At 37.2% G+C, this 17,126-nt stretch overlaps 1 protein-coding gene across 1 annotated transcript in view; it reads left to right on the forward strand.

Annotated features, from left to right (window-relative positions):
• Nucleotides 1-1,996: 1,996 nt before the first annotated feature.
• helz (helicase with zinc finger) overlaps nucleotides 1,997-17,126 on the forward strand; it is a 63,290-nt gene continuing 48,160 nt past the window's right edge. Inside the window, 12 exon segments of the mRNA XM_048186872.1 lie at nucleotides 1,997-2,025; nucleotides 2,190-2,396; nucleotides 4,225-4,261; nucleotides 4,506-4,630; nucleotides 7,281-7,337; nucleotides 7,549-7,597; nucleotides 7,742-7,817; nucleotides 8,075-8,273; nucleotides 10,814-10,921; nucleotides 11,348-11,648; nucleotides 13,716-13,983; nucleotides 14,566-14,905. Of these exon segments, the coding sequence (XP_048042829.1) occupies nucleotides 2,020-2,025; nucleotides 2,190-2,396; nucleotides 4,225-4,261; nucleotides 4,506-4,630; nucleotides 7,281-7,337; nucleotides 7,549-7,597; nucleotides 7,742-7,817; nucleotides 8,075-8,273; nucleotides 10,814-10,921; nucleotides 11,348-11,648; nucleotides 13,716-13,983; nucleotides 14,566-14,905 (1,773 nt within the window). The 5' untranslated portion in view covers nucleotides 1,997-2,019.

Raw genomic sequence — 17,126 nt, forward strand, 5'->3', positions numbered from 1 at the left:
TTGCTTCCTGTGCTCGGACACCTGTGTGAGAACTTAAGGAAGAACCGACTTCATGCATCCACTAAAAACAGCTGGTTTAAAGACATGAGCTAAAATAATGAAGTCAAGTGATGTGAAAATGTAAATTCAGACATTTTTAACGTCAACATGAAACAGAAGTTGCATCACGATAGTCTTTTCTTCCCTATTTTGATGTATATCCGAGTGAAACGGCTTCTGGGACAAGAACAAATGTAGGGCCGGGCTTGATTTTGTCCATGGGGGATTGATTGATTGATTGGATGGTTGTGGTTTGCTATTGGTGGATCTCATGTGAGTGACAGGTTGCCCCGCCCTCACGCCAGTAAACACATCATCAGAGAAGAGAAGAGATGAGCTGCAAGAGGGAGGAGAAGATATTTCGATTAAAGATTATGAGGCACATGAATTTAAAAAATAATGATGTGCACGGGTAAATCACTGCAATATTCGGTAAAAAAAAAAAAAAAAAATTAGTTGTAAGTTTCATAGTGGCTTTTAAAGGGTTAGTTCACCCAAAAATGAAATTTCTGTCATTACTCACCATCATGTCGTCCCAAACCCGTAAGACCTTCGTTTGTCTTCAGAACACAAATTAAGATATTTTTGATGAATTCCGAGTGTATCTGATCCACACATAAGCAGCAACGACATTTGCAGAAAGATACAAAAGACATTGATTAAAGGTGCTGAAGAACTTCTTTTTAAAAGATGTAATATAAGGTGTCCCCTGAATTTGTCTGTGAAGTTTCAGCTCAAAATACCCCATAGATTTTTTTTTTATTTTTTTAACTGCCTATTTTGGGGCATCATTAAATATGCACCGATTCAGGGTGTGTGGCCCTTTAATTCTCGTGCTCCACGCCCCAAGAGCTCGCACTTGCCTTAAACACCATAAACACAGTTCGCACAGCTAATATAACCCTCAAAATGGATCTTTACAAAGTGTTCGTCATGCAGCATGTCTAATCGCATAAGTATAGTGTTTATTTGGATGTTTACATTTGATTCTGAATGAGTTTGAGGCTATGCTCCATGGCTAAAGCTAACATTACACACTGTTGGAGAGATTTAGAAAGAATGAAGTTGTGTTTATGAATTATACAGACTGCAAGTGTTTAATAATTAAAATAGCGACGGCTCTTGTCTCCGTGAATACAGTAAGAAACGATGGTAACTTTAACCACATTTAACAGTACATTAGCAACATGCTAACGAAACATTTAGAAAGACATGTCAGTTATTATCGCTCCATCTGCCATTTTTCTCTATTGTTCTTGCTTGCTTACCTAGTCTGATGATTCAGCTGTGCACAGATCCAGACGTTAATACTGGCTGCCCTTGTGTAATGCCTTGAACATGAGCTGGCATATGCAAATATTGGGGGCGTACATATTAATGATCCCGACTGTTACGTAACAGTCGGTGTTATGTTGAGATTCGCCTGTTCTTCGGAGGTCTTTTAAACAAATGAGATTTATATAAGAAGGAGGAAACAATGGTGTTTGAGACTCACTGTATGTCTTTTCCATGTACTGAACTCTTGTTATTCAACTATGCTGAGGTAAATTAAATTTTTGAATCTAGGGCACCTTTAAATCGACTTGACTACAGTGGTTCAACTTTAATGTTATGAAGCGACGAGAATACTTTTTGTGTGCAAAAACAAAACATAAATGACTGTATTCAACAAATTCGTCTGTCCCCTGTCATACTGCTACGCAATTTTTGTTGCAGAGCAGTGTTTACGTCCGAATGGCGGCTCAGTATTGTTATCTTTTTGTTTTTGCGAACAAAAAGTATTCTTGTCGCTTCATAAAATTAAGGTTGAACCACTGTAGTCACATTGACTGTTTTATCAATGTCTTTAGTACCTTTCTGGACCTCAAAAGGTGCGATGTCGTTGCTGCTTATGTGTGGATCAGATACTCTAGGATTTCATCAAAAATATCTCAATTTGTTTTCCGAAGACAAACAAAGGTCTTACGGGTGTGGAACGAGATGAGGGTGAGTAATTAATGACAGAAATTTCATTTTTAGGTGAACTAACCCTTAAAGCCACTCTTTTACTCTTTAGGGCCGCTTTATAACTGCAAATGTCCAGGCACAGAGGTTTACTGCTCACATATGGCAGTTTCGAGGTGTTTAACCCCTTGTTTCTCCCATAACAGAAACTCTGTCCCAGAGTCATGGAGGACAGGAGGCCACAGAAGTCATGTGACGAGGCCATTGGATCATTAGTGAGGCAGGAGTATGAGGCAGCAGTGGCCCACAGCACAGAGGCCCTGCTGGCCATGGGGCCCCGGACCCTGACCCCCAGCACAGCCCTCCTCCAAAAGCGTGCCCTGCTCTACCGCATAGCAGCACGACTCCAGCTGGTGAGGCTGCACGACACAGAAGCACATCCATGTTGTTGACTTGAAGTGGATTTATGATACTGGGCTTGGCTTTGTATTGAAATTTGTTATTTTTTAACTTAAAACAGAGAAATAAAATGGTTTGTGCGAGTAATACCGTAATGTTTTGGTTTGGATCCATACTAGCATATACAGGTGTGTAAAGTACATTACTGACATGTTTGGGGAAATACAGAATACTCTAAGGGGGGAAAAAATCATGCTTTTTATGTTTTAAGGCATTTATGACTTATTCTGAGTGTGTAAGCACTGAAGATCAGGACATACCAATCAATCAGACATCCATCATGCGTCATTATTACTTAATTGCAAAAAAAACTGTCCACTTTGAAAACAAAAAAAAATACCCCAGTTTGTCTAGTGATGTGTGTTAATTTCCTGCCCTGTGTCTTTGACCTACAATGTTTCTTAATTAAAAGATATAACCGTCTTTGAAGATTAGCTTGACTCGAGAGCAAATGAGGTTTTTGGTCTGTAAACAACCATAAAACCAGCGTCTGCTGAATTTAGAGATTCAGTTTCAGGTGAAAGGTTTCAGTTTGACATTTAGTCTGTTCCTAAGGTCTTCAAATCATCAAGAAAATTGTCATTACACGGGTTGCATCAAAGTTAGTTTACTGAGAAAATCTTCAGTGTCTAGTGATTTTTATCAGCCAATTTCAAAACTTTTAAATGCTTAAGTATAAATTAATGTGAAACTTTTACAGTACCCATACTTTTTACTATATATATATATATATATATATATATATATATATATACACAGTACAGTCCAAAAGTTTGGAACCACTAAGATTTTTAATGTTTTTAAAAGAAGTTTCGTCTGCTCACCAAGGCTACATTTATTTAATTAAAAAACAGTAAAAACAGTAATATTGTGAAATATTATTACAATTTAAAATAACTGTTTTCTATTTGAATATATTTCACAAAGTAATTTATTCCTGTGATGGCAAAGCTGAATTTTCAGCATCGTTACTCCAGTCTTCAGTGTCACATGATCCTTCAGAAATCATTCTAATATGATGATCTGCTACTCAAGAAACATTTAATGTGTACAATTGTACAAAATATTTGTGTACAATATTTTTTTTCAGGATTATTTGATGAATATAAAGTTCAAAAGAACAGTGTTTTTCTGAAATCTAATCTTTTGTAACATTATAAATGTCTTTACTGCCACTTTTGATTGATTTAATGCATCCTTGCTGAATAAAAGTATTAATTTCTTTAATTTCTTTTCAAAAAAAATAAAAATTCTTACTGACCCCAAACTTTTGAACGGTAGTGTATAATGCTACAGAAGCTTTGTATTTCAGATAAATGCTGTTCTTTTGAACTTTCTATTCATCAAGGAATCCTGAAAAAAAAAAAGTACACAACTGTTTTCAACATTGAAAATAATCATAAATGTTTATTGAGCAGCAAATCAGCATATTAGAATGATTTCTGAAGGATCATGTGACACTGAAGACTGGAGTAACGATGCTGAAAATTAAGCTTTGCATCACAGGAATAAATTACTTTGTCAAATATATTTAAATAGTACACAGTTATTTTAAATTGTAATAATATTTCACAATATTACTGTTTTTTACTGTATTTTTAATTAAATAAATGTAGCCTTGGTGAGCAGACGAAACTTCTTTTAAAAACATTAAAAATCTTAGTGGTTCCAAACTTTTGGGCTGTACTATATATATATATATATATAAGTTTTGCACCCCTGAGTAAGTTTTGATTAGTAAGGAGTAAAGTAAATGATTTGTGCTTTTATTTAATTCAACAGAAGGACTACGATCAGGCTGATGAAGACTGCCAGCATGGTAAGATACCAAAAAAAGCTCTTATCTAAAAATGTATTGAAGTATAATGAATTGTAGTAGAGGTGTAAATAATGTATTTTAAAAAAGAAAATAATATAAAACTGTAAAATAGTATGTAGTATCAAAATTGTGGTACCTGTGAAATTTGATAAGCCTCTCATGTAGAACCATTCCTTTAACCATTATGGGATGTGTGGTTTGAGTGTGGGCTGGTTTGATCACTCATGTGTGTTTGTTCACGTAGTGTTTGCTGAGGAGCTGGGGAAGGGAGATGGCAGTTTCAGGGCAGGGCTTCAGAGTATGCTGCTGGATGGAAGCTTACAGGAAGTGTGCAGCGTTCTCTCTAAAGCGCTCTATGGAGAACCACTGGTAAACCAACCCAGAATTCCTTTCCAAATGAGTTTGCTTAATGTATTGTGTTCCGAACTTGACGTCATGAAATGTATTTCAGATTTAAATCATGCTTGTAAAACCTTGTATTGTCTTTTATTTGTGGACATTAGTTAATTTGAATGTATGGAATTTTAAGTTGTTCTGTAAACTGCACTTTAAAATTCACAATTTTACTCTCAACCCTACAGTTACAATTGCACTGTAAACTAAAATTTTGCTCAACTTTAGGTGTTCTGTAAGCTTTACAGTTTTACAATTGTATAAGCTTTACTATTTCACTGTAAAATTCACAATTTTGTTCTCAGTTTTACAGATGCTTTGTAATAGGGTTGTGACGGTGAGGAAATTTTCCCACCGGTTAATCGGTATCACCAGGAGGGGGGCGTTCCCCTCTTTTGCACCTCACTTTTAAATCAGTAATTCGTGATAAAGCTAAAGTAAAATTCTAAATTAAGTTGAGCTTCCATAGGAATGAACTGAAAACTCTCCACGCCAATAGACTATGAATGCTGTGGATTTTTACTTTCGCTTTCAAATTAGCGCCAATTTCCGCAGCGGCAGTTGCTTGATTGGTGGGTTATTATTATTAATGAAAAACACAACTAATCCCTATTCCCTATTAGCACTGGGTTTAAATCCAAAATATTGCAAAAATCCAAAAATCTTCCGCCATCGTCTTGTCAGTCAGCTCCTCACTCTCGTAGTGAATGAAATCTGACTCCTGCTGCTGGTCTGTGTGGTGACTCTCGTTCAGCTCACACTGAATTGAGCAGACGCTATCAGTTTTTAAAGGTGCCCTAGATTGTCCCAACGTTATGAAAGGCATTAGACAAGGGCAGAATTGGATGTGCACAGCTGAATCATCAGACTAGGTAAGCAAGCAAGGACAACAGCGAAAAATGGCAGATGGAGCAATAATAACTGACATGATCCATGATATCATGATATTTTTAGTGATATTTGTGAATTGTCTTTCTAAATGTTTCGTTAGCATGTTTCTAATGTACTGTTAAATGTAATTAAAGTTAACATCGTTTCTTACTGTATTCGCAGAGACAAGACTGTCGTTATTTTCATTTTTAAACACTTGCAGTCTGTATAATTCATAAACACAACTTCATTCTTTATAAATCTCTCCAACAGTGTGTAATGTTAGCTTTAGCCACGGAGCATAGCCTCAAACTCATTCAGAATCAATGTAAACATCAAAATAAACACTGTACTTACGCAATTAGACATGCTGCATGACGAACACTTTGTAAAGATCCATTTTGAGGGTTATATTAGCCGTTTGAACTTTTTTTTATGTTGTTTAAGGCAAGCGCGAGCTCTTGGGGTGTGGGGAGCACAAGATTTAAAGGGCCACACACCCTGAATCGGCTCATTTCTAATGATGCCCCAAAATAGGCAGTTAAAAAAATGAATAAAAAAAAATCTATGGGGTATTTTGAGCTGAAACTTCACAGACACATTCAGGGGACACCTTAGACTTATATTACATCTTTTACATCCGGTGCTGCGGTGGGCAAGTGACGTAACCGTAACCTGAACACCGGTAACACCGACTACCGCTGCAAGCCTACTTTGTAAACTGTAACAAAGTTCATTTATGTGAGGAGGCGGCGAAAGTTCAACAAACTTTGATATTTCAAAATAAACAACAAAACAAAAGCAAAATGGCGGCAGTCCCTCATGGACGACTGCCGCGCGCACAAACATAATAAAACATAACACAAAGTCCAGGCCTTGCCCTCTCTCATCCTTCACTGTCGTCGCTCCACCCTTTATGCTTCCGGAGCTCCTCCGTGAGAGATACGAGACCGGTGCAGTGCACAGGTGATGCTCCTTAGCAATCACGCCACCGGCCTCGCGCCGTTCTCTCACGGCCCTCGCCCCGTCCTGCTTGTCACATAAACATTACAAACTACAATTTTGCTCTCAACTTTAGGTGCTCCATAAGCTTGATAGTTTTGCCCCTAAATTGTACCGTTGTGCTGTAAACTTTGATTTTGCTCACAACTTTAGATGTTCTGTAAGCTTTACAGTTGTACGTGCTTTACAATTGACCCTTCGCAAAGTTACTGTTGCTTTGTCCGAACAATAAAAAACGTTTAGTGGCTCTTGAATGTGTCGTGACAGATTGCTGTAGCACCTCAGCTCAAGCGGCTCGTGAACCGATCATCTTTTCCTACTAGTTAATTTATAGCATCAAATAAACATGAATGAACATCAGAAGGAATGTTTTTTCAAATGCGGAAAGACGTCAGTAAACACCATTTTTCAAGTTCAAGTCCACCGAGGTTAATCTTCTAACTCCTGACTGCTTTGTCAGTCAAAATGGCGGATTCGGCGTTATGATTGGTTAGATTGCTTGTCAATCAAACTCCCGGCGAAGGGTCAATTGCACTGTAAACTTCAATTTTGCTCTAAACTTTACAATTTTACTCTCAACTTTAGTCTTCTGTAAGCTTTAATGTTATGCTCTAAAATGTACAGTTGCATTGTAAACTTTTTTGCTTTTGCTATTTTCTGAACTTTACAGTTGTCCTGTAAACATCACATTTATGTTGTAAGCTTTTTACTATTTAAATAGCTGAAATTTACTAAAGTATTTTGGTTGTCATAGAATGGGATCATGACGAAAGACATGACAAGACTGAAGAGGCTCCTCTCAGAAATAGAGGTCAGTTTGTGTTGCTATGATTGTCTTATATTTCCCATTCGAAATGAATTGCGTGCAGTTAGCATCGCTTGTGTTTTCATTTCTCTGTGAAAAGCTCATGGGTTACCCTTGACTAGTACCTCTCACTACAGCTTTTGTGCATAACTAAGAGACATGTTAGACGATAGCGTGTGTTTTTGCCCATGAATCACAAGCTTTGTCTCAATTGCAGGCTGTGAGAAGTAAAATGGTGCCGGATTTGCCTGAAGAGAATGAGGAGGGTGAGTTCCTCTTCAGTTTCACAATACATCCAGGATCCATTTTCATCTCTGATATTCTAGTTCTTCTGTGAGCTTGGTGTTTGCACTGACATGCTATCTTTCTTTCTTTTTTCTCTTTCTTTCTTTGTGATGTTTTCTACACAGATGTTCAAGAAGGCTGGCAGTTTCGTCCTCCTCCTCGAGGGGTCACTAGTAGTGAGGAATACACATTGTGTAAAAGGTACACTAGTCCTGTCAGCAAATAGTACTAATTTTTTTGTGCAGCTGACAACAAAAATAACAGAATAATGTCAAATTAACCTAACTTTTTATTGATTTTTATAATGATTTGTAAGTCATATTAATCTAGAAACTTATATTGTACCATAATTTGTGTGATGTCACTTGTGTGATTTTCTTCATATCTTCCTTGTCCAGGTGATCAGATTGTGTGTTGTTGATTGATTATAATGTGGTGTTTTGTCAATATTTTGTCAGGTTTTTAGAGCAGGGTCTGTGTCGGTACGGAGCTCAGTGCACCTCGGCTCACTCTCAGGAGGAGCTGACAGAATGGCAGCAGCGCTACGCCTCTCGACTCATCCGACTCAAACAGCAGCAGGAGGGCAAGCACTTCACTGAGAACTACATGGAGGCGCTCATCGAGAAATGGATCAACTCCCTCACGCCGGAGAGAGTGGTACAGTCCTCTTGATTGAATATCTCAACAGTTCACTAGACAGGTGTTTTTTTTCCCTTTAGTAAGCTGAATTTTTGGTTTTAGCCAGTGAAAGTTAATTATCTGTTCTCTGATTGGTGTGATTTGACTGTCAATGTCTATTTCATGCACACAGTGTAGATAAGCTACAACAGGTAAACTTGTCAGCTAGGGAGAATTTCGAATATTCGAATGCAAAGTCCAAATAATGCAAAAATGGTACATTCGTATTTTAGGTGTGCGTCAGGCAGCCTTAACAGTGGCACACAAGATGTGTGACAAGGATATGAGAGTCGTTGTTGTGTTTTAATGTTTTTCTTATCCTATCCAATTTAACCCACTTGATGTGCATTTTCTGTGGTCCTTTTCCATTGTTTTCTATGTAAACGTGCACTAGATGGACACCTTTGACCTTTGCACTCGCATTTCGCAATAAAAGAAGATAAACTTTTAAAAAATCTGTTGATTTAAAAACATTGGTAGATTTAACAATATAGTAGGTGTATATAACGATGTTATGATGAACTATATGTCTTTTTCCACTGACGTTCTGAGTTGTTTAAAGCGTTTCTCAAGATACTGATTGTTAGAAGGCAGCTGTCTGACTCGCGAACGGGAACATGGTTTGTGTAACATTAGCAACACATTATTAGCTGTTTGATAATGTAGTCAAGAAAAAACTATACCATTGTGCAGCGTTTACCTCAGTAAGTTGACCGAGTGGATCTCTGAGCTAGTGTGAGCGAGCAGAGGCGGGGTTAATTATCATATTCATAGATCCGCATATACTAAATGTCTGTAGAGTTACATTCAGGCTATTTTAAAGCTGCTGTCTGTGATTTTTGGCCCTCTAGTGGTTAATAAACAGAACTGCACGCGTCTTGAGGAGGAACATTCTAGCCGGAGCTACTTTTCTCCATGTAAGGTCTATGGCGAGTAACGCAGTTACTGTGATACTCTGGGATGGGTCCGGTCTGAAATAAACGCTTATTATAAGTGTACCATAATGATTCAAGATAAGACAAAAACACGGTTTGGAAAATGGATTCATGTTGTATATTCTCATTATATAATTTTTGTACATTTTTAACACAAAAAAAGTTGCGGACTGCAGCTTTAAAACATAAAGAAGTTTTTTTCACAGGAAAAAAAAGTTTAAATATGTAATGTGGGTGATCAAAGATGAGTTTTAAGGGAAAAAAGTGACTACGGGAGACTTCAAACGTAAAAAAAAAGTACTCTGAAAAGTACTGTGATCGGCGGTTTAGCTATTTGTATTAAACTATGCATAAATACATGATGCTGTTTTGTTCATAATTATTTTTATGCAATTTATGAATTATATTTGATTTAATAAACGTTAAATCATTATCATTTTTTTTACAGACAGTCATGTTATTTCATTGCTTTGAGTAAACGGTTTAATGGGGTGCATTGATGTTTTGCTCATTGCACCCTCTTGTGGTCTCAGGAGACAAACCAAAACTGAATTTGTGCCTTTTAAATTTGAATATTAGTAATATTTAAGTATAATTTTTTTTTTTTTTTTACCCATTGTGACAGCCCTAATGTCAGCAGTGTGAACGCCTAGTGCTGGGTTGACAATATTGATTTGTCATTTTTAATAGACGAATCAAGATCTTTTAGTCCATGCTGTTTTCAGTTGATGCCAAAACTTCAGTAAACATTTTTCATAGTGTGCCTACCATTCAGTATTCACAATTATGACTGAAATATATCTCCTGTAATCACTCAGTCAGTGTTTCAACTTATAAACAGTGTCATGTTACATTTACCTTTCATTACATTGTTACATATGTCACATTTACATCTGGAAAGCCATTCAATGTCCATATACTTGATAGTCAGCAAGAAAAAAACAACTATAGAGAGGAGCATCTTGCTAAATATGTGCAGATTGTGCACTATATTACAATAAAACAGCTAGTAATTTACCTCAGAAAAGAAATTCAACATCTATAAATTCATTGGTTAGGTAGAAAAAGTAACTAGAGGAGAATTTTGCATATATATATATATATATATATATATATATATATATATATATATATATATATATATATATATATATATATATATATATATATATAAAATATGCACTGTATTACATGATCATCATTTTAATGTATGCTAGAATAAATCTTTTTATTACAGCCACTGTTTAAATGTTTATAATTTAACAACTAATTAAGCTCATTTAAAAGTTGATGTGATTAAATTAATTGATTATTAAATAATCTTTATTTTTGGTTTCAGCTGTTGGTAAATAAAAACTTTCATTTCGAATTGAAAAAACAAAAATGAAAAAAAAAAAAAAAAAAATTAGTGCATCACTGCACTTTCAGGCAACTCCTCTACAACCAACACTGTATATTTTTACAGAATCAATATTTTTCCATACTGTGGCCCTATACAGTCAATACAGTCAGAAGTGGTTATGTGTGATCCATCCCAGATGTTCCTGCTTGTCTATTGATTTGATGGTTTATGGTGTCGTGCAGATGAATGACTGTGTGGATGGAGTTACGGTGGAGCACAGCACCGATCTCTCTATTACCGTCAACACCAAGAAATCATCTCACTCCTGGACATTCACGCTCTTCTGCAAGGTTTGGATAATCCCCCTCTTTTTTCACCAGTCACGGAGTGTGGAGAGTCGAATTAGTATTCATAACTGAAAATGTTCAAAGTTAAAGTCAATGCAAAATCGATTTACAAAATGCTTGTTAATGTAATAAAGGTTTCAGCAATTTAGTTTTATTAAATTTAGGCCTGGTTTCACAGACAGGGTTTAGATTAAGCCAGGATTAGGTCTTAGTTCAATCAGGACATTTTATAAAACCAGGAATCACAATATGCATTAATATGATAATTAAACTTCAAAAAAGCTGTAATTATTTTACAATAATTTTGAGTGCTGCATGTTTAAACCATTGTTTTCACAGTCATTGTATGGTTTAGGATGTTATCATAAACATTGACCTAAAAAGGATTTGAAAATCTTTGGAAACAGGAATTTGTTTTGTCTCATACAGCCGGTTCGCACGCTACACCGCATCGCTCTGCTTTACGATGCCAACCGGCCACATTTCTCCATCACGGCGGTCTCGGCTGGGGACGCGTCTGCCCAGGTGCCTCAGGAGGTGTCTGAGGGCGGCTGCCAGGAGTGGAGCGTAGCCGGCCTGGTGCAGAACGGCATGGACCACTGCCTTTACACTGTGGAGGTCTCCTTCAGTACAGAGATCTTCGGAACCTTCCGACAGACCGTGGTGTTTGATTTTGGCTCTGAGCCCGTGCTCATGCAGCGAGTGATGGTGGACGCCGCCTCCATCGAAGGTAGGACAGCGGGAAAATGCTTCAAAATTACTTGAAGAATTGAAAGATGTAGTTCCACGCATGTATGACTTTTCTATGAACTCTGCTGTTTTTTTTTTTGTTTGTTTGTTTTTCAACAATAAAAGTCAACGTTACATGCTTGAAAAATAACCAAAAAAGTACAAGGATGTGCCTCCTATAGAAACTTTTTTTTTTCTTTTCTTTTGCAAAATATTCCTATATTTTTGTAGAAGGAAAAAAAATGTGTGTGTGTGTGTGTGTGTGTATATATATATATATGATTGATTTTTATTGCAAAAAAAAGTACTTTGAGTTTTTAAAAAAATAAATATTCATTCACTTTTTAATATACAGTATACATTTATCCTGTTTGTCTATATTTTAGTGATATTTTTGTTTATTTACCTATGAAAATAACCTTAGATACTGACAGGGCATAAAACAACCAAATAAATTAAATAACTGTGCAATAATAGCTACATATAGACTACCATTCAAAAGTTTAGGGTCAATAATATTGTTATAGTGTGTGTGCATAATTTTTAAGGAAATAATACTCGGCGAGGATGTATTAAATTTATGACATTAAAAAAGTGACATTACAGACTTTTACATTATTACAGTAAAAATATATTTTTTAAAAATGCTGTTCTTTTGAACTTTCTTTTCATCAAAAGATTCCTGTTTCCATGAAAATATTAGTAACACTTACAGTCAAAAATGTTTCTTGAGCCTCAAATCAAATTAGAATGATTTCTGAAGGATCATGTGACACTGAAGACTGGAGTAATGATGCTGAAAATTCAGCTTTGCCATCACAGGAATAAATTTTAAAGGTCCCGTTCTTCGTGATCCCATGTTTCAAACTTTAGTTAGTGTGTAATGTTGTTGTTAGAGTATAAATAAAATCTGTAACATTTTAAAGCTCAAAGTTCAATGCCAAGCGAGATATTTTATTTAACAGAAGTCGCCTACATCGAACGGCCAGTTTGGACTACATCCCTCTACTTCCTTCTTTAATGACGTCACTAAAACAGTTTTTTGACTAACCTCCGCCCACAGGAATACACAAAAAAGGGGGCCGTGGTCTTGTTGCGCTCCCACGGAGAAGAGCAAGAGTTGCGTTTGTAGAGTGTGTTTGTCGCCATGTCGTCGAAACGCTGTTATTTTCATCCCGCAGTCCAATCACCTTTGTTTGGCCTTCCCAGGGACGCTGTACTTAGAGATCAATGGTTACAATTTATGTTTAACTCGGTTCCCGAAAATTATAATCCACATGTAAAACTATGTGCAGCACATTTTGCTGAGGATAGCTTCCTCAATCTCAATCAGTTTAATGCCGGACTCGCACAAAGATTATTCTTGAAAGATGGAGCAGAAGCTGCTGTCGAATCACAACACAGGAACCGCTGGCACAATCAGAACTCGTTACGTATTTCTGAAGGAGGGACTTCATCGAACAAGGAAGTCATCAGCCCGTTTTTATGACACTGGAAACAGCGGTATACAGATAAGTAAATTATGTGAAAAATACTGTGTTTTTTTACACGCGAAACATGAACACATGTTATATTGCACACTATAAACACAATCAAAGCTTCAAAAAACCACGAAAAATGGGACCTTTAATATATATTCACATAGAAAACTTTTAAATTGTAATAATATTTTCCAATATTACTGTTTTTACTGCATTTTTGATCAAATAAATGCAGCCTTGGTGAACATGAGAAAAAACATAATAAATCTTACTGACCCCAGACTTTTAAGTTATAGTGTTTTCAGCTATAATGTAACTTCATTGTAGCTCTACAGAAAGTAAGTTATTATTTGCTAATACTGTTTCTACCAGTTATCTCCTCTACTGGGATATTTAGACATGATTATGTGTAAATAATTAGACTTTATTTTCTCTATCCCTCTAACCATTATCATTCTAGAGTGTTTTGACTCTTGGCTTTGAAATGTACATCTTCCTAAAGATCCCAACTGCATACATATCAACATATTGCCAAGTTGGACCCTAGATCAGCAATTTACCATTAACTACTACCTATAATCCCACAGATCTGGAGCACTTGATGCAGGCTCGACAGCAGCTCCTGATGACGGCTAAGCGCTGGGACTCGTCATGTAAAACCATCGTGGAGTTTGTCCCCAATGAGAACATGGATCTAGAGCGCAGTCTACTGACCCGCTATCAGATCCCCCTCTCAGCCGACCAGCTCTTCACCCAGTCTGTGCTGGACAAAACCCTCACCAGAGACAATTACCAGCCCCGCCTGCATGACCTGCTCTACATCGAGGAGATCGCTCAGTACAAAGAAGTCAGCAAGTGAGTAGTCCATCACGTCTGGTCCACAGGAACCGTCTGCTTAAACAAGAAAGTGGCTTTTCGACTGACATCAACCAGTCATAGTTTGCTTTCATAATGTGAAATGTAGGGGTGGGTAAATATGAAGTTGATAATGGCACAATAACAGACCAGCATGCATCTCTGTGGTTTGACATGGATACATAAGCATCCAAAAAATTATGATTTCCAGATATTTGCATAAAACTTGGGTTATTATGCATTAAATTGCATTTTTTTATTAAGGCACAATTCTGACATGTTATTTAATCGTCTTTATAATAATTCCAACTTGTTACCACTAGAGGTCATTGGTGGTCCTATTTGAAAAAGCAAGTCAGCATTGTTTTTTTAAATGGAAGATGGAAAGTGTAGGTGTTTTACATGAGATTTTGTTCAGTATTGCGATTTAATTATTGATGTATTATTCTTCCAGACAATATAGTTCCTGATGCGAACTATGGCCAGTAGTCAGCCTCTATTGGTGCTGCACAGTGATCCACAGTAACTGTTATCCCACGTTGCAATATCATGTTTTCCTAAACGTGCTGCTTTTCTTCATAGGTTCAACATCAAGGTTAACCTGCAACTGGTGACAAGCTTTATGTTGACTGGCATTTCTGGTGGCGCCAAATACGCTCAGAATGGACAGCTGTTTGCACGCTTTAAGCTGACAGAGACGCTGTCTGAAGATACGCTGGCTGGGCGACTGGTCATGACAAAGGTCAACTCTGTGCTGCTGCTGCCCGTCTTCAGGGAGCGGATGGGTCAGAACCAGACAGCCGGAGCCAAGGAGCGCGTGTACGAAGCCCTGATTGAGGAAAAGACGAAGGACTACATCTTCCTGCGGATCTGTAAGGACTGCTGTGATGAGCTGGGGCTGGTGGCGGATCAGGAGCTACAGGTATGTTATAACATCATTCAAGTAGACACCAAAACACAAACGATAATTTTGTTGGCTTGTCAAAAAGCTTGGTAACCACCCAGAAACTCTCTAGCAACTTTTATCTAGTCATTTAAAATAGCCAGAGCACCCTAAAAACCTATAGAGTGTAACAGCGCCCGTCCACTTTTTCAGCGGCACTGTTTCCAGAAGTATTTTTTCCATTTATTTCTTCCGTAGGAATTTCAAAATAGTCTTTGTTAAAGTGCTATGAGCCATGAACCAAGCCAACCAGCTACAAGGAGAATCACAGCACTACAAACTTTCATTTGAAGCAAATAAGTATTTCAAAAGTATGAGAAAAATACAAAAGTTCAAGACTGTGTATTTAACGGTTTTAGTGAGGGGAAAGAACTACAATTCCATGAAGCATTGCGGACAGCATAATCAAATTAAAACTGATGGTAAAATATAAAACAAATTATTTAAAAATGTTGCTCGTGTATATATAAAACAATATATATTTTAAGTTTATTGCAAAATATGCACCTGTTTTGCACATATACACAAAAATGTAAGTGTTTTGAGAGTGCTAAAAGAGTTTTGCAGTGCTTCATTGGAGTGGGTGGAGCTAATAGGCTCCTTTGGCCCATTTAGCTTGTGGGGACTCTCTGATTTGAGGAATTTTCTCTACAGCATCATGGGTAATGTAGTTTTTCACCAGGAATTTTAAAAATCAGATTTTAAATATTTTTTTCAAAAGAAGCAAATACATCTGTTAACAACCTTGTTTGTCACAGTAAGGATGTCTTTAAAGGTTTGAGTTACCAAATCTTTCCCTATGGAGAAAATGAATGGGATATTTACTCTCTGGCCCCGACTGTTGCACTCTATAGCCACACCTAGCAACCAGCCAGATCACCCTAAAAACCAATTAGCAACGCCCTAGCAACCCACCAGAACTCCATAACAACTTCTATTTACTTCTGTAATCCAGCTTGGACACCCTATCATTTGCAACCAGACAGAACATCTTAGCAGTGTATAGCAATTGACCAGAACACCTAAGAAACTAATTAGCAATGCCCTAGCAACCCACAAGAACTCCCTAGCAACTTCTATCATCTCCAGTAAAGTAGCCAGAACACCCTAGCAACCAGTCAGAACATCCAACCTAGCAACGGCGTAGTGACCAGTTGAAAAATCTTAGTAACCTCTATCAACTCTTATAAACTGACTGGAATACCCTAGCAACTTCTGTCTACTCTTATAAGCTAGCCAGATCACCCTAGCTACCAGCCAGAACATCCAACCTAGCAACGCCCTAGTGACCAGTTAAAAAAAAAAACCCTAGTAACCTCTATCAACTCTTATAAACTGACTGGAATACTCTAGCCTAGCAACAAGACAGAACACCCTTGCAACTTCTGTCTACTCTTATAAAACAGCCAAAACACCCTAGCAACCACCCAGAACATCCAACCTAGCAACGCCCTAGTGACCAGTTATAAAACAGTAGTAACCCCTATCAACTCTTATAAACTGACTGGAATACTCTAGCCTAGCAACAAGACAGAACACCCTTGCAACTTCTGTCTACTCTTATAAGCTAGCCAGATCACCCTAGCTACCAGCCAGAACATCCAACCTAGCAACGCCCTAGTGACCAGTTAAAAAAAAAAAAAAAAACTAGTAACCTATATCAACTCTTATAAACTGACTGGAATACTCTAGCCTAGCAACAAGACAGAACACCCTTGCAACTTCTGTCTACTCTTATAAAACAGCCAAAACACCCTAGCAACCACCCAGAACATCCAACCTAGCAACGCCCTAGTGACCAGTTATAAAAAAAAAACCTAGTAACCTGTATCAACTCTTATATATTGACTGGAATACCCGAGCAACCAGACAGAACACCCTAGCAACTTCTATCTACTCTTATACAATAGCCAGAACACCCTAGCAACCAGCCAAAACATCCAACTTAGCAACACCCTAGTGACCAGTTAAAAAAAAAAAACCTAAAAACCTCTATCAACTCTTACAAACCAACTAGAAATACCCTTGCCTAGCAACCAGACAGAACAGCAACTTCTATCTACTCTTATAAAATATCCAGAACACCCTAGCAACTAGCCAAAACATCCAACCTACAAAAACAAAAAACCCCTCAAAAAGTAACCACTATCAACTCTTATAAACCGACTTGAATACTCTAGCCTAGCAACAAGACAGAACA

Source organism: Megalobrama amblycephala, linkage group LG1 (assembly GCF_018812025.1).
Source record: "Megalobrama amblycephala isolate DHTTF-2021 linkage group LG1, ASM1881202v1, whole genome shotgun sequence".
In the NCBI taxonomy this organism is placed as follows: domain Eukaryota; kingdom Metazoa; phylum Chordata; class Actinopteri; order Cypriniformes; family Xenocyprididae; genus Megalobrama; species Megalobrama amblycephala.